Source organism: Emys orbicularis, chromosome 2, assembly GCF_028017835.1.
Source record: "Emys orbicularis isolate rEmyOrb1 chromosome 2, rEmyOrb1.hap1, whole genome shotgun sequence".
Lineage (NCBI taxonomy): Eukaryota > Metazoa > Chordata > Testudines > Emydidae > Emys > Emys orbicularis.
This window is the reverse complement of record NC_088684.1, coordinates 218,228,579-218,253,611: the sequence shown is the minus strand read 5'-3', so window position 1 is coordinate 218,253,611 and position 25,033 is coordinate 218,228,579. Positions and strand designations below refer to the sequence as shown.

The 25,033-nt window shown below is 41.9% G+C and overlaps 1 protein-coding gene across 1 annotated transcript; it reads right to left on the bottom strand.

Annotated features, from left to right (window-relative positions):
* Positions 1-7,125: 7,125 nt before the first annotated feature.
* On the bottom strand, positions 7,126-24,038 carry MTURN (maturin, neural progenitor differentiation regulator homolog). The gene is made up of 3 exons (XM_065399077.1): positions 23,852-24,038; positions 17,513-17,635; positions 7,126-9,297 (listed from the first exon to the last, which is right to left on the bottom strand). The coding sequence occupies exons 1-3, from the start codon at positions 24,011-24,013 to the stop codon at positions 9,187-9,189; spliced, it is 396 nt and encodes a 131-aa protein (XP_065255149.1). The 5' UTR covers positions 24,014-24,038; the 3' UTR covers positions 7,126-9,186.
* Between the last annotated feature and the right edge of the window lie 995 nt (positions 24,039-25,033).

The following is a 25,033-nucleotide window of genomic DNA, read 5'->3' as shown; positions in this document are numbered from 1 at the left end:
TGCTCAACTGGTTTTTAAAAATGGGTAAAAGCCAGCTCTCCTGCCTTCCCCAGCTTCTCAGGTAAAGAGTCAGACATGCTTAGAGGGTGCGTTTGCCAACAGGTCCAGGCCTACAATTTGATCATTAGAGAGCACAGCAGTGAAACAGCAAACTCAAGTGGTCACGTGCCACTTTTAGGCTGAGATTTCCAAAGAGGGCCAAGGAAGTTAGGCACCAGCTCCCACATACTTCCAACTGGGCACCTAATTGTCCTAGGCTCATTTGGGGGGGGGGGGAAAAAGCCTTACCCTTAATGTTGCCTTTCTTCTTCACTATTTTTCTGTGCCAGTCTCTTAGCCCATCCATCTCCAAAGCAGGATTTCCTTGTCTCACAACCTATGCTGTAATTAAGTTTTTCTGCCCCTTACCCATTTGTATTTTTTTTCTTGTACCCTATTCTGACCCCCTTCCCCGGCACTGAGCAAGATATGCGACACTGCAAAGAAATCTCACAAGCCAGTACTGAATGCAAATGGAGAAGTTAATATAATTGGGAGCGAATCACTCAAAATTTTGGTTATACTGACCTCTAGGGGACTACAGTAAAAAGCCAAAAATATAAAGGCCTGAATTTCCATTTACACTAAGGCCCCTTCACACCATGTGGCAATGTAAAGGGGCCTGAATGTACATGTAGTGTAATTATACCCGTTTTCAGACCCCTTTACACTGCCACAGCTCTGTAAAGGGACCTTAGGTCCAAATTGTTCCCATTCCCTAGTTTCTTTATAATTTTAATACCTTAAGAAAAGCACACACAACCATGCACCTGTGTGTTTAAAACAAAGTAAGATATACATTTGCAAGTTATATAGTATTTTATCAATTGCTGGGGCCAAGTGAGAAATGTACGAGCAAAATCCTTCTCCGATGTGGGAGGTGAAATATGAAGACTTATAGGACAAAAGGGTTTGTGGTTGTGGGCTTTTTAAAAGATGGCATGCTTTTATTATGTTTCCTTTTGCTGCAATTGTGATTGATGATGGAGGTGGGGCGGGCAGGGGCGAGATTTGCAATGTGTAGGCTATCGCTGGAACAAACTCTAAAGGAATTTTCCTCACCACAAAGCTAAATTTATCACATCACTGGAATAGCCTTGCTCTTTTACTGACATGGAAGAGGGAGTGCCCCAGACAGTTGTATTGAAGCCCTGTGCCTCCTGAAGAGCTGTCTGAAACTCAGAGAGACAAGGTGGGTGAGGTAATATCTTTTATTGGACCAACTTCTGTGAATGAGAGAGATAAGCCTTTGAGCTTACAGAGCTCTTCTTCAGGTCTGGGACCCAATTTCCTGCCTGATCCACAAAGGGTGGACACCTCGCACCCAATGGGAATGGTTCAGGATACTCCACTGAGCATCCAGTGGCATTTTCCTCTTAAATGGTGTCCCCGCTGTTGAAGGGAATGATTCCAGCCACGGAATGTATCAAAACAATATGTAGAGCGCTAAGGTTAAATGCCTATTCTTCACAGACGGAAAGTTATTTCAACATAGCGAATGACGGTGGATTCGCTAGACTGGCACAGTAGTCTTTCAAACAAATCTGGGAACAGTACGCCAATTTCACAGTTGCATTTAAAAGTGCAGTGTTTAAACAGACATATCAATGGACAAGTATTGCCATTTTCATTTATAGATAGAATGGGTAACTTCCCAATTTCCACAAGACAGAGGAGTTGTTAGGTGCTCAACCAAAGCCTGTGGAGCAACAGCAACTCATATTAGGACAGTGAAACTACTGCCTCATGTTGTCAATGTTAAGATTCGCTATTGGTCCATTTAGCTGAAAACAGCTGGTAGTCCTGAATTCTGGCCTCCCAAGACACAGCTTGATCTGTAGGGTTTAGAACTAAATCTCATACAGTGCCTTACATTTGCAAATTGTATTTGTTCCACCGCACACTGATGCTGCACAGAAAATATTAAGCTCATACCTAACCCCTTCTCCCTCTGACAGCATGTTCTTTGAGTTGTATACTCTGTCCTGGAACCACTGTTTAGCATTATTTCACTCACAGAGAAAAGAATCCAGAAGTCATCAAAGTTTGGTAAGCTCTTTAATGGCAAGCTTATGGTGTAACTACATTGTTGGATTTGATGCCTAGGTGTCGGGGGAGAAAAAGTAGGAATGGAAGAATAGACAGGGTTCCATTGAAAGTTCACACCTTTTAAAGCATTAACAAAAGGGCAACATCTTTTGGCAACCCATTTCACAGCTTTGTAGTCACAAACAGAGACAAATCTTCCAGCAAGAAAATGAGAAAAACCACACTAAAAACAGTTTTGCATGGCAAATAGCTTGTTATTTCTGCTTGATATGTTGCTGGCTGGATTGAGCCCAACATTAGTAGAGTAAAACTTGACAACAAAAATTGATTTAGACTGAACTCCAGTTTTGACATTTATTCCCCTACTCCCTAAAGACGAAAGTAGACATCCTTTACATGCAATGTTACCACATATCTTTGTCTACATAAATAACAGTAGGCCAGTACAGAAAGGGAATTTCAAAAGCTCAAAGTATTTTACATGAAACTGGTGTAGCTTTCCTGTGGTCAGTACTGGCTAGCTCAAAGAATTTTTTCTACAGACAAATGAACACCATTTGTGATACTCTATAAGTTCCTGCTTACAACTGAGCTCTGACTGATGAAGCAATGTTACATGGCTTTATTTAAACTTGATCTTGTAATAATGTAGCTGTGCCTTTATGCATAATACCCTTTAGAAATAATAAAACAGGTGATGTTAAAAAATCCCAACATAATGCATTTAACCGACAATTTAGCACACTGAACTGGTCATTGGAGGTAGGGCTCTTAAACAAATCTCCTCCTACAGGGTGCAATGTGCATCTGCCGTGGACATCAGATACCAACAATGCAATCTGGTAAATTTCAGACCAAGTCTGATTAAATCCTAAAAGGGGCAGTTTCTGGTTTCAGAGAGGACTCGATATTTAGGTATTGAGGAACTCTAGGGAGAATGATGTGTCTCGTGTGTTTTTATTGTAATAACCCCCTTTGGAAATTTAGGCCCCAATCTTACTCCTTTGCTCATAGAGGATGCATAACTCTCCTTCACTCCCAATGACTTCAGGGAATCCACCCACACAGAGCCTGTTAGGATTTAACACCTTTACTTCCTTCAGTCACTCCTGCCTAGTAATCAAGGACCATGGTTTTCCAACTGGGAAATCATATTGCAGAAGTGGGTTGGAAGAGAAGGGCTTTGCTAGATTTAAAAACCAAACAATAAAATGCCCCCCTTTGTTCAACATAATTCAGAACAGAGTACACACAGACACCAGATACAAAGTGCCTGCTTCCTTAGCTACTCAATCTTCAGAGCTGGAACCCCAGGCTGAGCAAGATTTTCAAGTGACTAGTGATTTCAGATGCCTTTGTTTTTGGGTGCCCAAGATGGGACATCTTGAAGGGACATGATTTTGAGAGATTGGGTGTTCAGCATTTCCTGGAAATCAAGCCTCATTAAGATGTCTCAGTCTGAACACCCAAAATCACTAGTCACTTACCATCAAACCTTGACCAGTGTGCTTCAGCCTTGGGTCCTGGTAAAACATTACTAAAAGTACTCTTTATTGAGAGAAATTGGACAGCTATTCACTGCTTCTGTGAAACAGTCATCTGCAAACTACTCTGACTGTAATGGACCCTTGGGACGGCTTTTCACAGCTTATTAAGAAGTAACTACAGCTGGGGCTGGATATGCCACAAGCTGCTTCGCTGCAGAACACCTTCTCCACTCCTGCTCCCCCGACTCAAACAGCATGTCCTGCAACACAGGGTGAAATCGCAATAGTATGTGCGCAGGCCACTGACAAAGGAAAACTAGCTACAATTATTTTCAGCAAAAACTGCATTTTATGAGCTTACAAATTTCAAAGGCACAGAGCTACCCAAAGTGTGTGTGTGGGGGGGAACTGACTAGCTGAGAAATAATACGGGATAGGGCTCGCGATTTGGACAGGGCGATCCTGAGAGGTTCAAGTTACTGATTACGACCGTGCGTGGTAGGGTGGTTAGTCCCCACATCTGTGTTCGTGAACAAAGAATTTAGTTTGTCTCTAAAATTAGTTGCCTGTATCCAGAGCAAGCTCTTTGGGGTCTTTTTGTTCTGTGTTTGGACAGCTCCTAGCACAATGGGGTCCTGGTCCATGGCTGGAGCTCCTATGCTACCACAATACAAATAAATAAATACCAACGCCAGGAAAAAGGTCTCTTAGGCCTGGTCTACACTTAAAATTTAGGTCAACATAGCTATAGCACTCAGGGGTGTGAAAAACCCACACCTCTGAGCCCAGGTCAGCATAGCTATGAACCCCCAGTTAGAATGCTTCGGTCTGCCTACCTACCGTCACTCAGGGAGGTGGAGTTCCTACAGTGATGGAAAAAGCCTTCCGCTCTACTCTGCGCTGGTTAGGCCTCAACTGGAGTATTGTGTCCAGTTCTGGGCACCGCATTTCAAGAAAGATGTGGAGAAATTGGAGAGGGTCCAGAGAGGAGCAACAAGAATGATTAAAGGTCTTGAGAACATGACCTATGAAGGAAGGCTGAAAGAAATGGGTTTGTTTAGTTTGGAAAAGAGAAGACAGAGGGGACACGATAGCAGTTTTCAGGTATCTAAAAGGGTGTCATAAGGAGGAGGGAGAAAACTTGTTCACCTTAGTCTCTAAGGATAGAACAAGAAGCAAGGGAGGTTTAGGTTGGACATTAGGAAAAAGTTCCTAATTGTCAGGGTGGTTAAACACTGGAATAAATTGCCTAAGGAGGTTGTGGAATCTCCATCTCTGGAGATATTTAAGAGTAGGTTAGATAAATGTCTATCAGGGATGGTCTGACAGTATTTGGTCCTGCCATGAGGGCAGGGGACTGGACTCGATGACCTCTCGAGGTCCCTTCCAGTCCTAGAATCTATGAATCAACATAGGAAGCATCTACACTATCATGCTACGGTGGCATAGCTACTGCAGCACAGCTGTGTCACTACAGTGCCTGTAGTGTTGACAAGCCCCAAGTTAATCTTTTCTCCATCCCTCCCCCTTGTCACCCCCACGTTTATCAATCATTATGCTAATTTTAACCTACACAGAACTACACCTCTGACTGAGACCTTATAGGAACATGTAGCAGTTTCTTTGTAGACTGCATGGGATCCAGAAGCAGACTGCTTGGAGCGAAGTCTAAGATCTCTCAGAAATCCTGGCATTTTTTCTGAAAGACGTCATTCTACTCTCTTGCCCTGCGCTACTCTCACCCCACCAAAACATAGCTGTAATATTTATAAAACCTATTCCTTTTTTCCTGACGTTCCACCTATTTCTGCGTCTCCCAACACAGCACTCTGCTCATCGCAAAAGTGCAACCTGGATTCAAAAGAGCCAGGTCTGAGAGTCTCTGTTCTGGTACATTTATATTTAGTTAGAAAATCAAATCTATACATGGAAAAAAAGACTGGTTTTGCCCATTCTTTTTTACTGTCTTTTCACCAACATTCTGCTTTGAGGACGGGCAATAATAAAATACTTATCAGTGTTCATCCCTAGATCGAAAAGCACTTTATATGGGTGAGTAAACATTAGGATCATCTTCATTTTACCGGTTGGGAAACTGAAGTACAAGATTCAGGTTTCAGAGTGGTAGTCGTGTTAGTCTGTATCAGCAAAAACAACGAGGAGTGCTTGTGGCACCTTAGAGACTAAGAGATTTTCAAAGGAAAATATAGGAGTTAGGCACCCATTTCCCACTGAATTTCACCAGGATCTGGATGCATAACTCTCACAGGCTCCCCTGAAAACCCCAGTGACTCACCTAAAGTCAAGAGTAAATCAGTGGCGGAGCTGATAAGAAACCCCAGATTCCCTGACTCAGGCTCCCACCCTGCAAGCTCTTATCCACGTGTGTTTGCAGGACTGGGATCTCAGGCGGTGTTCTATCCACCGGGCCATAACTCCTCCTTTTACTTACTGGGTAAGTGGCTAATAATTTCAACTCAGACAAGGGAAGTGAGAAGGAAAAAAAAAAAATAGTAAAAAGTTTGGAACCCTTGTGGTTCCACTAGATAATTCAGCATTTCTTAGATTGTTTGATAAATAAGAAACAATACCATAACAACACAGAAACGGATATGGTCAAAGTCTAAGAAACCAGTATTTTTGATCAAATACATTCTATATTAATGCTCATTCAACATTTAAGACACATGTAAATTTATATTTTATCCTCTCTATATAAAATTCCAGTTTATTTTAAATGGTGCATGGTAGTAGCCTGACCCAGCAGTGGCTCAACATGCTCAGCTCCCAGCAAAATCAATCGGAGACAAGGGGGTTCAGCACTTTGCAGGACTAGGCCCTTTCAGGAGCCTGATTTTCAGTCCTTATATGGGCAAAACTCTTGCTGGCTTCAATGGGAGTTTAAGGGGAGTGAAAGCTGCAGGCTAGGACCCCAGGCAAGTTGCAGAAGTCACTCACATGGCATATGATGTTCAAAATAAAAACAAATAAATGAATACAGGAAATAATATATCTATCTTCATAATTTACAGCTTCATGTTTGCTTATAACCATATTAATGCTCAACTACTCATTTGCAGCTCAGAGTCTAACAAAATGCAGGCAAAGGTGGCAAAGTCAGACTATATTACAACTCCACTGTATGTAGTTCACAAGGGCTGGAGCCTCCAGCCTTCACTCACTCAAGTAGCTCTTACTCACAGAAATAGTCCCATTGTAGTCAAACAGCCTGATTCTCATTTGCATTAAGCTTCCTGCAAATTACATCTATACCCATGTTAGAGCAGTGCGAAGGAGCCTTAATGTAAGGGAGAATCAGAAGCTGTGTACATAGTCATTTGCACCTGTGCAAAATCGGTTTAAATGGTTAGCAAATCAGAATGGTAGTATTTTATACTCACCTTGCATAGGTGCAAACAATGCACTGCTTTAGCTTCAAAGCAGAGGAAAATCTGCCCCAAAAGGTCTATTTGTATGAGCTGGAATCAAAGGATCAGCACCTAAGGAAGTAACCCCAAAAAGCTCCTCTGAAGGACGCCCCTGTGTAAAGTTATGACAAGTCTCTTTTAGATGGAAAGGAAAGAAAAACTTGGGTACTTAAAGCAGGGATGGAAACCACTGGTATTACACTTTATTTTGGTAAGCAAAAAGCCTATTACTGCTGTACAGTGTTATACAATGAACTGCCACAGTTCTCACACCACTAGTCCATAGAAAATGTGTTGCGACTATCATATTTATGCCTGCATGCCAAGAGAATGTACAAAGTTTCATTAAGCTCGGTTTCTTGTCTATTTTGTGATATTCTTAAACTCAGACTTTTACAGTGTTGCAGACACTTCTGTGCATATTCAAATACCATTTTCCATCCTGGTTACAGAAAGTTTTGCCTCTGTTAGAAAATTAAGTGTTATGCATCCCCTAAGCCTTCATCAGACACACAAATCACCAAGAAAATTAACTCTTTAACTAGCCTTTAAAACAATTTCCTTTACAAACATATCCAATAGGAGATACTGCTAATAACAGGGTTTTTAAAAGAGTGTCAGTTGTTTCTGAGAGTTGTCCAAGCATTTTTTCTTCACTAAGTGTTAATTTTTATAAAGCTAACGCTGTATTAAAGGGCTTTGAAGTTTGTGACCTACATTTTGTGTTTTTAAAAAAGTTGTCTAAAAACAAACAGTCATTTAGAAATACTTTCCTAGATAGTGGAAAATTGCTGTACGAGAATGGAATCCCTTCTTTTCTTACATTTTCAGAATAAAAGGTGAGTAAATAAAGAGGTCCTGTTGTTTCACCATCTGACACTCACTTGAGAGTCACTTACACCTGGGCAAATGAGGTGTAAAATACTATGGGTCTTACTTTAATTTACTCTAAAACCCCTTTCCACCACTCTGGGGGACAGGTCATCAGCTGATGGAAACTGTCATCATTCCAAAGGCAATTGACACCAGCCGAGGACCCACCCTAGGTGGGCATAAATTACATCTGAGCTCCCTTCAAGACCTTTTTACACAGCGAGAACAATGTAAAGGGGCCTTAGTGAGAATGAGAATCAGGCCCTACCATTCTGGTTTGGTAGCATTTTACACCCACTTTGACAAGTATGAATAGCTACACAAGGTACAAGACACTGAAGAACAAGGCCCAGTGTGAAGAAGCGGATTCCATTATAACTTGAAGAGCCAGGTGCTGATTTATACCATTAGGGCTTCAAAGTTAAGTTGCACTTTAATTCAGGATGCTGCAAGATTTGAATAAAGTTGTTGTTTTATTAAAGCCAGCGAAGCTGAAGGTTGATTTTCGTGCAGGAGGAGAATACGCAATGGAAATTTTAAATTCATTTAATTTCTATTAAAACAGTATTTGGCTTTGGAACAGATGGCATCAAAGTACCAATGTGTAACATCATGTGCACTGATCACACAAATGTCCTAATTATGCCCAGTGATTAACCCAGCACCTGTACATTCAGGTGGTGTTAAGAAACACTAAAATGTGCTGCACAAGCATTTGCCTAAATTTTGTCCCTCCTAAGTAATTATTTTTGTTCAATCTTTATGTGCACTTCTGCAATATTAACCACTATGAAACTAGTGCTTTACAGGCATAATCTCTCACAGTTTGATACTCTGACTGGTAGTATAGCAAAAAAATAAAAATTAAAAAATTAAAAAATTGTTGAATTAAAACTAAAAGTGCAGATTGCATTTATTCTCTGCATTCATTTTCCTCCGTAAGGTCATATGTGAGTACTTCACACACTATTCAACAGTTACTACATTCAAAGTACTCTACATTCATGTCAGTGAATGTTATTCTCAAAACACAAGTCAAAGAGACAGTCAGCGACAAAACTAGTTCTAAATTAATGATGGCAGAATGCTACCAAGACAACTCCATAGAAACCCCACTGAAACAGGAGTGAAATTCAGGTCACTTCTTAGCAAAGCTCATCACAGAGATATTTATGTTTTTTTTTTTTTTTTTAAACTTTGATTCTGGGAGCCATATTTCCCATGTGATGCGCTAATTCAAAAATGCTAATGCAGGAGCACATGACCCCACCTGGTACCAAGGGATTAAGATCTTTTAATTCCTCAGATAATTACTGCTGGCTGACACCCATTTGTTGGTGATCGGCTTCTGGTTCCTCCTCTTCCACGTCTGCGTTATATTCTTCAAATGCATCATCATCGACATCTGGAAGCCCCAGTAACTATTTTTAAAGAGAAAATGGGAAAGAGTAATAATCAATGGCAAAGATCAAACTGATGCCATGTTGCCAATTCTTGCAATTTTACCATGAGTCTCGCCCCAATATTTGGCTTTTTTCTGAAAGCCCCAGAGTCACGAGGTTATGTGAGAATCTCTGCCTTCTTTTTTTAAAAGTAAATTTCCAGTCCTCATGGTTGCATAGAAAAGCTTCAAAATGTGAACCAAGCGCACCCTAAAGGCTCAGAAACCAGCAGACAAATAAAATTATTCACAAACATTGGGGGGTGGGGGGAGGAAGATACCTTATGATCTTTATGCCAGTCATAATTTTTGAGGCCTGAAATGCATGATTTTTGAACGCTTACGGTTGGCAATACAACTGATGCTCTAAATTCAAAAGGACCCTGTGTAGTATACTTCAGCTCTAGTTAACTCAGTTTAAAATTCTCCATTTGCAGTGCATTCAATAACCCTACAAGACGATCACACTTACTCCTTTTGCACCAAAAAGGAAACCATTCTATCCCACAAACACAGGAATGGCCAGAGTACAGCTCATTGAGTTAGATGGGGTAGCCATAGGTGCTAAAGCCCTAAAAGACCAGAAGATCCCAATATGCAATCGCTTCATCTTGAACTATTCACCCTCTCAATCAAGTTGGAGCATTTTATGCTGAGTTCAGTAGTCTTAGCAGGAGATAGCTGCATATTAAAATCAAAATTGGCCACAATCCTCTCAGATTTCTACAAATTAGATTTAGGCTGCTGACAAGGTACCAATTAGGGCTGTTAAGCGATTAAAAAAATTAATCGTGATTAATCACACTGTTAATAATAGAATACCATTTATTTAAATATTTGTGGATGTTTTCTACATTTTCAAATATTTTGATTTCAATTACAACACAGAATACAAAGTGAAGAGTGCTCACTTTATAATTATTTTTGATTTCAAATATTTGCACTGTAAAAAACGAAAGAAATAGTATTTCAATTCACCTCATACAAGTACTGTAGTGCAATCTATTTATCATGAAAGTTGAACTTAAAAATGTAGAATTATGTACAAAAAACCCCTGCATTCAAAAATAAAACAATGTAAAACTTTAGAGATTACAAATCCACTCAGTCCTACTTCTTGTTCAGCCAATCGCTAAGACAAACAAGTTTGTTTACATTTGCAAAAGATAATGCTGCCCATTTCTTATTTACAATGTCACCTGAAAGTGAGAACAGGCGTTTGCATGGCACTGTTGTAGACGGCGTTGCAAGATATTTACATGCCAGACACACTAAAGATTCATATGTCCCTTCATGCTTCAACCACCATTCCAGAGGACACACGTCCATGCTGATGACGGGTTCTGCTCGATAACGATCCAAAGCAGTGCGGACCGATGCATGTTCATTTTCATTATCTGAGACAGATGCCACCAGCAGAAGGTTGATTTTCTTTTTTGGTGGTTTGGGTTTTGTAGTTTCCACAGCAGTGTTGCTCTTTTAAGACTTCTGAAAGCATGCTCCACACCTCATCCTCCTCAGATTTTGGAAGGCACTTCAGATTCTTAAATCTTGGGTCAAGTGCTGTAGCTATCTTTAGAAATTTCACATCTTCTTTGCATTTTGTCAAATTTGCAGTGAAAGTGTTCTTAAAATGAACATGTGCTGGGTCATCATCCAAGACTGCTATAACATGAAATATATGGCAGAATGTGGGTAAAACAGAGCAGGAGACATACAATTCTCCCCCCTCCAAGGAGTTCAGTCACAAATTTAATTAACGAACATCATCAGCATGGAAGCATGTCCTCTATAACGATGGCCTAAGCATGAAGAGGCATATGAATCTTTAGTACATGAGGCACGTAAATATCTTGCAACACCAGCTACAACAGTGCCATGCGAATGCCTGTGACATTGTAATTAAGAAGTGGGCAGCATTATCTCCCATAAATGTAAACAAACCTGTTTCTCTTAGCGATTGGCTGAACAAGAAGTAGGACTGAGTAGACTTGTAGGCTCTGAAGTTTTACATTGTTTTGTTTTTGAGTGCAGTTACATAACAAAAAAACAACATTTGTAAGTTGTACTTTCATGATCAAGAGATTGCACAATAGTACTTGTATGAGGTGAATTGAAAAATACTATTTATCATTTTTACAGTGCAAATATTTGTAATAAAAAATTATATAAAGTGAGCACTGTACACTTCGTATTCTATGTTGTAATTGAAATCGATATATTTTAAAATGTAGAAAAAAATCAAAGAAATTTAATAAATTTCAACTGGTATTCTATTGTTTAACAGTGTGATTAATCGCGATTAATTTTTTTGAGTTAATCGTGTAAGTTAACTGCAATTAAATCAACAGTCCTAGTACCAATACATCTTTCAGTTGGGCAAAGTTTGGATGCCTCAGCTCTATAATGTTTCAGATCATTGTAATGGCAACTGTTTGTTTTAGAAGATGGAAAAACTGTTTGAACTTCCCTCTTCCTCCAAAAAGAGATTGGCAAACCATGAAATTCAGGAATACATAAACACATCCCAGTCAAAACAATGCATCTGCTTTGAAAATCTCATACCTCACAAAACTTACACAAACAGCTATTAATATCTGCAAAGCAAAATCATATGCTACACCTTATTGATAATACTAGGTATTTAGCCTGCTAAGACTGAAAGAGCAACCACAGACACACGCTGCACCTTCCTTGGAGAGGGATTCAGCTGTTGTCTCATAGGAGGGGAAAAAAACAACCATCTCCACCAGGAAAGGGAAATTTTTATACAGGGATATGAAAATTACAAGGCCAACTTTTAAAAATGTAAGCTAGTTTATTATATTTTTGCATTCAAAACTATTCAATGGACACAAGGACAATATCCAGCTGTGGCCTTTGGGCCCAGCAAAGCTCATGGTTTTTGGGCCCACCATCCCTTGATCTGAGGGAAAACTAATCACATGAATGAGCGTCTTAACCTTCATATTGGGGGTGAGGGGAGTTTCTAGCTCTTTGCCTGCAAAATTAGCACAAGAAGCATAATGAAATATAAACATATCATGAGGGTCAAAAAGGACAAACAACAGGGCTCTGCTTCTGTAGAGAGAGGCTGGGGACCTACGGATCACACACACACACACGCTGTACTTGTTATATAAAATTAATCAGTTAAGGGAGGAATCTACTCCAAAGAAGCACCTTGCTAGTCGTCTCTGAAATCCTTAGGGGATTAAATCCATGGACGTTAGGTACCTAAATGCCTCTGAGAATCTGGGCCTAGGTGATTTAGGAGCCTAAGTGCCATTTTCAAACGTGACTTGGGCAGTTAGGTGCCAAAGTCTCTTTACTTTCAATGGGAGCTACACTTCTACATCACATAGCGCCTTTGGAAAATTTTACCCTTTGTTATTATTTATACTGCAGTAGCGAACAAAGGGCCCAATCAGGATCTGGGCCCAAAGCACTAGGCACCTGTACAAGCATTTAGGAAGACCCAGTCCCTGCCTTAAAGTGTTTACAAAGAAGCAGAAGGAGATTGGGGCAAAGGGATAGAACAGGGAATAATGTGATCAGGGTGATGGCAGCGACAGCACATTAGCGTCATGTCATTTTTCTTTTAAACATATCAGTTTAATATATCTGTCCTATTTATATTACAAAATCTTGGTTTTAGTGTGTTTGGGGGGGCATTGTGGGTTGAAGTGGTGGAAGAAGGGAAGGCTGGAACAAGAGAGGGGAATGGATAAAAGGAGAGAGAAAATGAGGAGGTGAGCAGAACAGGACAGAAGAGAGAAGAGGAAAAATGGAGGAGGGACAGAAGCCTAATGGGCATGGAGAACTAGTCCAGCCAGCTGAAGGAGTGCACCAGGAAGAGATGGGCTGGATGAAGGAAGACCAACAAGCAATCACAGTACAGCAAGTGATGAGAAAACAATCCAGAGTCCAAAGTTTATTTATTCATTCAGTCCATGCTATTCATCTATCAGGGATTTTGGGGTGAAGTGGGTTGATCTCTGAGTCTTACATAAGATTGAAGGCCATGAGCATATCAGCTTTTACACAGAAAATGTCCTAGTTGTATTTAGGCTTTCATACAAAGAATGGAAGAGGGGAGGGATCAGCAAGGAAACCTACCTTATTGAGGTCAGAGCATGTAGAGATGCAGTGAGAAAGGCCAAAAGCCGTGTAGAGTTGGACCTTGCGAGGGGGATTAAAACCAATAGTAAGAGGTTTTATAGCCATATAAATAGGAAAAAAACAAAGGAAGAGGAAGTGGGACCGCTGATGAATGTAGATGGAGTGGAGATTAAGGATAATCTAGGCATGGCACAATATCTAAATGAATATTTTGCATCGGTCTTTAATAAGGCTAATGAAGGGGTTAGGAATAGAGGGAGCAGGACAGAGGGGAATAAAGGAGGGGGGGGTTGACATTACCATATCGGAGGTGGAAGCCAAACTTGAACAGCTAAACGGGACTAAATCGGGCGGACCGGATGATCTTCATCCGAGAATATTGAAGGAACTGGCGCCAGAAATTGCAAGCCCATTGCAATTGCAATGTGGACACGAGAACAAATGGATATAAACTGGCCGTGGGGAAGTTTAGGCTTGAAATCAGACGAAGGTTTCTAACCGTCAGAGGGGTGAAATTTTGGAACAGCCTTCCGAGGGAAACGGTGGGGGCAAAAGACCTCTCTGGCTTCAAGATTAGGCTAGATAAGTTTATGGAGGGAATGGTTTGATGGGATAACATGATTTTAGTCAATTAGGCAATAACGTGCCATCGCTGGTAAAATGAGGGTCCGGCTGGAGAATCTTGCCTGTATGCTCGGGGTTCTACTGATCGCCATATTTGGGGTCGGGAAGGAATTTTCCTCCAGGGTAGATTGGCAGAGGCCCTGGAGGTTTTTCGCCTTCCTCCGCAGCATGGGGCAGGGGTCGCAAGCTGGAGGATTCTCTGCGACTTGAAGTCTTTAAATCACGATCTGGAGACTTCAACAGCTGAGTTAAGGGAAAGTGGGTGGGTCAGCTTTTGTGGCCTGCATCATGCGGGAGGTCAGACTAGATGACCATAATGGTCCCTTCTGACCTTAAAGTCTATGAGTCTATACTGAAGGTACCACACATTGTCAGAGGACTGGAATTTGCAGAAAGATGTTGCTAGTACATCTAACCAGAGAACAGTAACAGTCATTTGTATTTAGGGTATATGATTCAGCTGTAAATAAATGCTTTGGGTAGGGACTACGTTCCCAGGATTTTTTTTATCTTGTATATTTTAACTAGTGCAAAGTGTCTTGTACACTCATGGTGGTATCTAAATAATCCAATAGTTTGTAAACAGCAGACCTGGGGGAAGGTGATAATGTATTTAATCAAAATCTAACAAACAAATATTAAAATATGTATATATACGGCTTAAGAAATACAATGATTCTACTCTAAAAATAATGTGGATGCATTAATTCTTTCACATCAGGAATCAATGGCCAGACAAAAAGATAGGTGCTTAGAACTACCAGCATAAATGCTTCACAACCTGTATTCAGGAACTAAAATGGCATAGTAGAAACAGGTGTGTTTGAGGAAATGAGACAAGGATGCAGAACACCAAAAAAGCAATGAGTTTTGTGGGAATTTTATTATTTGATTTTTTGCTAGGAAGAGACTAAATAAGCTCAATTTAGTCCATCCAAGAGAAAGTTAACAGGTGACTTGATCACACTCTATAAGTATATGGGGAAGAGATTTCTGGTAATCTGATCTAGCAAAAAAGGCATAATAAGATCCAATGGTTGGAAACTGAAATTAGACTAATTCAGACTAGAAATGAGCAAGTTTGTCATAGTGAGGGGAACTTATTTCCAATGACTAATTATCTAGGGATGTGGTCGATTTCAGCCACATGTAGTCTTTAAATCAAGACTGGATATCTTTTTAAAAGATACACTGCAGCTAAACCAGAATTTATGGGCTTGATGCAGCAATTACTCTGTGAAATACTATGACTTGTTTTACACAGGAGGTCAGACTAGATGATCACAATGGTCTTTTCTGGCCTTAGAATCTATTACCTTTTATTTCTTCAGTTTAAGAGTGGCTTAATTTGGTTTATTTTAAACCAACTCCTAATAGTCTTAAGCTAAACTTAAATAAACCTGATTTAAACAGAAACACGAGTGTCCAAACTGAGGTTCGCATCAGTTTAACTAATTTGGTTTGAAACTACTCCTTTAGTTAAACAGCTGGAACTTTCTTGTGTAGACAAGGCTTTAAGCTACATTGAGGGAAAGAAAATCTCTCTCAAGGGATGGACATTGTTCTGGGAAGTGTATTTTTATATGTTTACCATAATTAGAGTAGCTGCCCGGATGGATTGAATTTCCAGTCCCTTCTAAGAAAAGTGTGCATCGTCTCTATTCACCTCTGCTCTCTAGATGGATTTTTTTAAACTAAGTTCTTTCACAGTTGCCACTGAAGTTGGCAGTTGGCCTTTTAAGATTCCAACACAGAGTAAATGAGGCCCAGTATTTCATAGGCACACTCCTGGCCACTTGCCTTTTGTATTACACTCTTGGGATGAAGTTTAGTCCTCATGATCAGCTGGTCAAAATATCATAAAAAAAAACTAAACTATTGTTGTATATAAAGTAAATAAGGTTTTTAAAATGTTTAAGAAGCTTCATTTAAAATTAAATTAAAATGCAGAGCCCTCCGGACCGGTGGCCAGGACCTGGGCAGTGTGAGTGTCACTGAAAATCAGCTTGCGTGCCGCCTTTGGCACGCGTGCCATAGGTTGCCTACCCCTGATCTAAGCAGACATAGTGAAAGCACATGACTCTGCCAATAAACCTCTACTCTTCTCTATGACACTCCAGTTATTCCACTCCTAGGCCACTCAAGAGGAGAGACTGACAATATGCTATATTATGTGGTAGTTTAGCAAGACAAATGTCCAGTCGGGACTATGCTGAGACCACCAAATTCTCTTCACTTTGACAAAAGCCACGTTTTAATATAGGTCTCTGGCAGCAGATGGCTAGTACAGTAACATGAGGTATCTTAGCCCTATTCATCTCAGCGCTATATAAGGACTGATGAGCAGAAAATGTTAAGAGCAAAATATAACAAAACAAAAATAAACAAAAAAGTCAAACTATTACTATTCCACTCACTTGCTGAGACGCTATCCTGAGCTATCTCAACTATCAAGTGATCTCAAGGCTAAAATCTGAACTTACAGTTTTGTCCCCCTCTGCCTCCCCAAACTGTATTTGCTTTATACAGATCCTTGAAAAACTCCCAAATTCCAGTGCCGGGAAATGACTCTGCCACCAAGTCCTACATAGCTTTGTAGCGCATGGGACCCCAGTAACGAGTGAGTGCTGAGAGAATGCGGAATTGGTCAACACTATGCTCGGCTGATGCGGCAACTCATGATGTCAGGTGATCAAGGGACAACTACATAGAACACATCACTGGACATCAGCAATACCAGAAGGGATGAGCTGGAGTGCCGATGAGAAGCACAGTCAGGAAAGTAACAAATACTTTCCTCATGGACTGTATTTTCTAAATGGACAACCAACCTAATTCTCAATTACTGAGGGACAATCTCCACTCATTGATATATTTTGCTTTCCACAACCAAATCTCTTTACAACTTTTCATGAGTGATGTACCCGAGTATTCGGATTCTAATATCTAAACTGTATTGTTAAATCTATTCACCTAAATTTGGGTTATTGCTGATTATGTACTCTATGTATCATATGACTTTTAAAAACTAACATTATATTTGTGGATCATCTAAGTGCTATACCCAGATGTACAGACACTCTTTTCCCAACCTATGTATTATATAATTTTTTTTAACATTAGCTTTAATAAAAATTTTAATTCCATTCTTCATACTCAGTGCTTGATCAACCATGTACAATTCATCATCAGGGTGGGGTGCCAGTTCCACTGGCTGGGACATCAATTTGCTTCCCACCACAGCAGGGAATCTCAATTTGTCAAACAAGAAGCTAGAAATAAAAAGGCATCTGATTTACAAGAACAGGCTCCCTGTACTCACTGTTAGCTTGTTTGAGCTACTTGACTGGACAAATAAGCCATTGTGAAAAATCTGTCTTGTTCTCACTGGCACATTTTATTAAAAATCACAAATATAGTAAATATATAGAAGTAAAACATGCACCTACAGGCCTGAAAGATTTGAAGACTTTTTCCAGTATTTCATGGAGTGTCTTTTTACCACAGGAAGAGATGTAGTCCTGTGCCAACTGCAGGAAAGGTAAGCAGTCCTCACTTTCACTCCACACATGCTAAAAGACAATAGCAATGAAAGAAAGAACAGGAGTTAATAGGAATTCATGTGGAGTTTTTCATATGATTTTATAAGATGTATGGTTTAAAGATGTACCAAGGTGTACTGGACCTGCAATTTAAATTTGTACTAGGGATACAGATATAGCTTTACTTCAGGAACTGGGTATGGTCCCACATTTTTAAAGCCTCCAGAGATCCAACTTGGTTGCATTAGCACAATATACCAGGAGATAGAGAAAAGGATGAAGGCTTGGAAATAAATTAGAAAATACACTGTTCATGATTGAACCAGGGTGGGGAATCAGAATGTCCCAAATACACATGTCCCATCTACACATTGCCTCATGTATATCATTTTACAAGTAAAGTTGCTTTTGTTTAACATCAGCCCTGCAAACTCAGCTTGGGATCTGAAAGTCAAGATGAGGTTTTTCCTTCTGATGCATCATCCGCAGTAATAATGCCCCCAGCAACACATGAGCAATCTCATTCTTTTTCAGGTTGTTTGACCCTGTAATTTGGTAAACAACTCTCCTGATGATGCACAAGAAGAAATAGAATCCTGAGTATGTCCATGGGGTACTCTGACCTGTCCCATAGCCCGGTTCTATGAAACTCCAGGCCTTCAACCTTTCCTGTAACCCCTGCATATTCTGCCAATACAATGTTGTTTGAAAAAGACTGCATGCAAGTGCTGATGAAAGCCTTCAAACAGGGATATGATTTACATGGAAGTGCAGGGTGAAAACACTGTTTACAGGATGCTTTCTGAATGCCTTTCTCACTGAGATTCTAATGACAGAAGCATAACGCTGCATGGAAAGGTAGATGCTACAACTTCCCTTACTTTCCCCCCAAAGTACTGTGCATCTAATGTATCTATTAGTACATGAACAGTAGGCTACACTAAATAAGGGTAGAGTAGAAACTCTGAAATTAAACTAATATTAAGGAAAGAATAAGAATAAAAAAAAGTCTCAATCCATAACATGCAAACTTATTTCCTAGTCAGTATAAATTAGCTGACATGAATTAAGTTCTAGGTTTCTACAATTAAGAGATTGCAAAGCATCAGCTAAGCTATCTCTTTAAAAAGAAAAATTATAACTACCTTTGTACTAACCTCACTTGACCTACATTTTCTTTGATGCCTGTTACAGTTTACAAAAGTAGTGTGTGTTTCTGAAGTGAAATTTCTGCCAATATATTTCTGCCAATACATGTAAAAATGGCCCCTTCCTACTGAGTAGATTTGCTTCTGGTATTTGTCCGGAGTCATACCTGCCCATTTTAGTGACAAAAATATGTTTTTTACAGGGAAATTTAATCCCATGTAACCTCACAGTGCTATTTTTTACAGAGTCAGAGTCCCACCACATTTTAAACTCCACTGTAAATTTATCAGCATTTGCTCAAAATAAACTGGTCTGGTGCACGAGGGAAAACTCAAGCAAATTACTCATCAGAAAATCTTTTAGTCTTCAAAGAGATTTTTTTTTTAACAGTGTAAAGCAATAAGCAATTAAGGCTACCAGCGATTTCCACATCTGCGGAAGATTTAAAATTTTGGTTGTAGCAACAAACGTATTATGGAAGCATCTCATATAGGAAAGGCTTGGTTTCATCTACCAAAAGAAAACATGAAAGTATTATCATGATATCTAATAAAGCTGCACCTACAGTCTTTTCTGCAAGTTCAGTACTGATGCATGCAGCAACTTAAGAATGTGAATCTAAACAGTCTGATTCACGAGTCTCCAAAAGAACCTGTAAAAGGAATTTGTCTTTCACAGTAAGATAAATGAAAAATGAAGATTCAGCTCTTGCTTTGGAAATTATAGCAAGACTTAAAAACTGCACACACACAGAGGATGCTTTTGTTGAGAAACCCACTTCTCTGCAATCTCTTTGCAATAGGGAAAACAGCCTGCTGGTAAGCTGGGGTAACAGAGTTTAATTGTGGCAGAGCAATAAGGAAAAGGTAAACCTCATCCTCCAGATAAGTTGTTTTCAGGCTAGATCTATTTTGCTCCTGGTTGCTTTGTGTTAACACAAAAGCACACAGCTACTAATTTCAACCTCAGCTGACCCAGGATCAAGGTTGAAATATTTAATTCAGCATCTGTGCATACATCATGCAATCTTTGGAAAGCAAGGCTGAAGCAGTTCATTGTATAACGCTTGAAGGTTTTTCCATTCAGTCTTTAGTGGGTTCAGCAGTATTAAACGATATTTATCAGAATAAAATATCACTTTTTTCAAAACCTACCTGTTGAGCATGCTAGTATAGCATTTTATCTTTACTGAGGTAATTTTGTTGATGAAGAGTATTCAGACTAACTGATTCTGTGCTAAGATATATTAGAGGAAATCTTGTAATAAGATAACGCAAAATTGGTACTTGTAGTATCATTTAGTATGAATACTAGAAATAACAAAGGGACAACAGAGAATACACAATATAAATAATAACTTATTCCACCCTCACCCATACTGGGTAAGGTTATATAGCAAATCCAATGAAGTATTTGGGGGACACTGTAACCTATAAAAGCAGAGATTAAGGCCCAGATGTTAAAGGTACTTAAGTACCTAAAGTGCAGCTAGATGCCTAGTGTAGAAGGCACCTCAGGTGCTTTTGAAGATCCCACTAGGTGCCTATCTGCATTGTAAGGCGCCTAAATACTTCTTAAAATCTAGCCCTTAGAGATCTTCTCATGTAATTAAAACTATGCAATACTGGAGTTCTCAAATATTTTCATAGTGTGTGTGAACCACATCTTAACAGAGCTTGCTTTATGGACCACATCCTTTGCATTCACAATCACACAACATTCCCGTGGCAACTACAGCAACTGCTTAAGTGGAAAAGTAGTATTAGGAAAGTATTTAATATATGTTTAGCTTCTTTTAATGTAATTCAGCAGGTGCAAACTAGGAGGAATCACCTACACCCATTGACTAGCCAGTTCCTTCTAGACCGCTACTAAGTGCTCTGTGGGCCACAGTTTGGGGAATTTCTGATTTCATGCATGATTATTATTTTCCCCATCTATTTCTCAACTACCCCCTGCCCTTACTGGTCTTCCTCTTCCTTCTGTCACACTCTTCTAATTAATCATTTCGTCCTTCAAAGTTCATAATTTATCACATACATCTCTGGTACCCCCTATATCAGTGGTCCCCAAACTTTTCAGGGTCGTGCCCCTCCCTTACCCCTGTCCTCGTACCCCCCGGGAGCCTGGCTCCCTGGGAGTGGGTCTGGGGCCGGGGCTAGGAACAGAACTGCAGCCAGGGCAGGAGCAGAACCACAGCTGGGTCCACGGACGGGTGTGGCTCTGCTCCCTGCCCCAGGCTGGCAATGGAGCTGCGGCTGCAGGTGGGGCAGGAAACAGATCTGCAGCGGGGCCTGCAGCTGGGTGCGGAGCCGCGGCCAAAGCTGGGGATGGGCCTGGGTCGTGGCTGGAGCAGAGCTCGGAGAAGGGTGGTGCTCCCTCCCGACCCAATTGGGGGCTGGCCCAGGCCCCGCACCCCCAAACATTCCTCTGCATCCCCCAAGGGGGGCACGCCGCACAGTTTGGGGACCTCTGCCCTATGTACTCTGTTGAAGTCTCTTCCTTATTCTGAAATGAACATGTAAAGAAAAGTGATGAAAACACTATGGGCCTGATTCTCATTTATACTTAGAGTATATCTACACTGCAAATGCAGGTCTGATTTGTTTCTCATGCTAGCTAAATTAAAGCTAGCATGGGTATGCCTACCTATGCTACAATCACAGTTGAAGTGCAGACATGCCCTTTGACCCCTTTACAACACTCTGACAGTGTAAAGAGGCCTCAAAGCATGTAATTACACCATTCTGGCAGTGAAAATGGGCCTGGAAGTTGACATAAATTAAAGTCAGACCCATTCATGTGGCCAAATAGGAAGGGTCCTTAGTGCAAATGAGAATCAGGCCTCAGGTTTTTATTGTTTTCTTAAAATGAACTTTAATACACAGTTCCACATATAATGAAAACTGTCTTTTGGAACATTTAAAAAAAGAGTCTGCAAAAATGAGTCTGTCAGGCTGGTATAATTAATATGGTGAACAGATCATTATTAGTTCTGAGCTGTTATACTAAAGAGACATCATCAACTGAGGAAAAATCATTCCTGTCTTTTTTGTAAGGGGACTAATGCTAAAAGTACCTCCTGAGGGGACTACAGCTGAAAGATTGGAGAAACATAGTTCTCTGTTTTTCTGGTAGCTTTGGGTTGGGGGGATGGAGCCTTTCAAACAGAACTGGGAAGAAAAAAGAAAATGTGGTTGTAAAACCACAAAATTTGGCAGGATAGTGCAGGGGCAGGAATACGATCTGAAACTACTTATACTTTTGTGGTTTGGTTTTTTTTTAATTGACTAGATTTCAACTAATGTGGATTATATAACAATACAATACAACACATAAATAAGAAACACATGAGCTTTCTCTGTGATGTAGGATATCATTAGAATCTCTAGATGGAATTATAGTCTTAGCCCAGATCCTGCAACTGGATCTACATGAGTGCCCCAAAAGTGCTACTGACTTCAGTGGGGCTTGGCATTGCCTCAGGGGCTCACCTGCAGGTATCCAGTTGAAGGATGTGGCCATTTAGGCCTGATCCTACAGGGAGTTGTACACATGCATAGGTGTTTGCAGGTTTGGGGTGTCAGGATCCAGTCCTGCAATGGGCAAAAGGGCCTCCACACACTGGCAGAATCCTGACTTTTGTTATACAGTAGCTGGTGGATACATTAGTCCTTCAGTTAAACTCTACACCGTCTCCTGATTTGTAATTCTGCAACACCATCTGCACAATGTGAGAAATAAGTATGTTCCGATTTGGTTTTGTGCTCTTTGGGCAAGTCACTTACTGCACTTTGTCTCCATTTACCCAACTGTAAAATGGGTTCTTATTGCACCTATCTATCAGAGGTTTTACGAGGGAGAACTTGCTAACATTTGTATAGCAGATTGAGGGATGTAAGGTGCTATGAATTAACGTGCTATGGCATTTCTTCAATAATGCTAGAAGCCATTTAAAAAAAAAAACCATTCTTTTATGTATACTGAACTGGAGCTTTACAATTTATAAACCCTGCAGTAAAGGTCAGGTTTTTCCATTCAACACTAAGATGTTGGAGTTGGGGGGAGAACACCCTCTTGATCCTGAAGCCATTTTTGTTACCATCATTGTAGGAACTTGCTGCTGAACTCCAGCAGGTCAGGATGTGCAGGCAACTGAGGCTGCTGTGGGAGAGGAAAGGCCAGCACCTGCCCCCCATCACACTGTAACCAAGATGGGAGTGGGGAAGGATATTTAGGAAACAGATTCCTGGAGGATCAAGGGTGACTAAGAGTAAATTCACACAGCCCCAGATAGGGGATGGGACACAGGGGGAGGGGAGCCCTGTCATTCTGACTCCATTTTATTCTCCACATTCTCCATTTGCTGCGACAGCAAAGCAGCCCCCCAACCACAGCCTAGGGGGGCAGTGCACTTAGTGGTACACAAGCCATAAGCAAACCACAGCGCAGGAGCAAGAGGGGGCCTCAGGCTCCTCCCCACCCCCCGGGGGCCTGCATCCTCGCCCAACCCCCAACTCCTCCAGCCGCACAGGGTGGGGCTGGGGGTGCTGCGAAGGGCCCCGTGGCTCCTTGCCCTACCTGGGGCGGGGGCCGCCTCCATAGGGTGGTGGCTGCTCCCCGCTCCCGGCAGCCCAGCCTGCCAATGACCACCCAGCACCAGACTCCATTTTGCAGCTTTTTGCTACGGGCTGGGAATTCTCTCCCTCCCCCGCCCCCAGCCAAGGGCTCTGCCAGCCCCGCCGCCCTCCCGGCTCCCTCGCCGGGCTTTGCCAGCAGCTCAGTCCCCGGCCTGGCTGGGGCCCGCTCTCCCCTCCCCAGCCGCTGCGACCGGAGCCCCCCGCCCGCCCCGCGGGGAGGCAGGGAGCCCGCCCACTGCGCCCCAGCCGCAGGGCAACCGGGCTGCGCCCAGCCCCACAGAGCGAGGGGAGGCGGCGCCCGCCGGCGGGGTGGGGCGGGTCACTCCCTCCCAAGCAGGCCGGCAGCCCGGGCGGCCCCAGGCGCTCCCCGCGAGGTCCCACCCAAGCAGGCAGGCCGGGGGAGAGGGCGGATAAGGAGCGAGCAGCAGTACGGGGCACCCCCAGCCCAGCTACTTACGAAATTGTCCCCGCAGCCGCTGTCCGGACACAGCACGTAGAAGGAGACGCCGGGGTCGGCGTAGAAATCCATCCTCCGCTCCGTCTCCTCGGTGGCGATGAGCTCGAAGGGGGTGTTGGAGCACCACTTCTCCGCCACGTCCGCCAGCTGCTGGAAAGCCATGCTCGCTCGCTCGCTCCCTGCAGCCGCCGCCGCGCTCCCCACGCGCCCTCGGGGCCTGGCTCCGTCCCTCCCTCCCGCTGGAAAACGGGTGTGGGGAGAAGTCCAGGCTGGGGAGCTCCCGATCCACTTCAGCACCTCGGGCTGCGGCTCCCACTCAGCATTATTTGCTAACTTACATGTATTGTTTACATGCCGTGCGTACAAGGCGCCCTCCTCCTCCTCTTCCTCCCGGTGCTGCTGCTGCTGCTGCTCCCTGTGCAGCCTGACATTGGCTAAGCGCGGCTGCGTTGTGTGTCTTGTGTGCAGGTCATTTGCGGGTGTGGGTAAAAGCTGGATGTGGCCGGCTCCTCTTGGATTCGGCCACATCCAGGCAATTTTTGGACCCAAGTGCCCCCAATGCCACTGACTGTGTAGAGAACGAGAAAGATCAGTTTCTCCAGGGCATCAACAAATTCCAGACCCTGGAGCATCCTGGCTGCGAAAAAACGTATTTGGCTGCTGGATCCAGCCAATTTTTGAAACAGACTACCAAATTCCACTGCATAAATAGAGACTAGATGCTCTGATTCCACCTAAAAACTCCAGCCCCAGATGCATAGCAGTGCCACAAAAAGCTGGATTCAGCATCTGAATCTTGCTGGATCCAGCCAATTTTTGCTACCAACTCCCCAATTTCCACTGTCTAAAGGGAGACCACATCTAACTGCTTTTGCTCCACAAAGAAAAATCTAGAAACCAAAATTTTGTTGTGCAATGATGCTGCAGGCACTGAGATCCATCATATGTTCTGTGTTGGCTCCTGCCAAGTTTAGGCCCCCAAACCACAAATTCCATTGTCTAAATAGAGAACAATGTTACTACTCCTAATACTGTAGTAAAGCTTGAACCTTCGTGCATGCTAGCTCCACAGTATTGCAAGCACTTGGATCCAACATATAGAGCCTACTGGATCCTGCCAGATTTTGGATCCAGGACCCCAAGGTATACTGTCAGAAGAATCAGCACATATTGCCATACCAG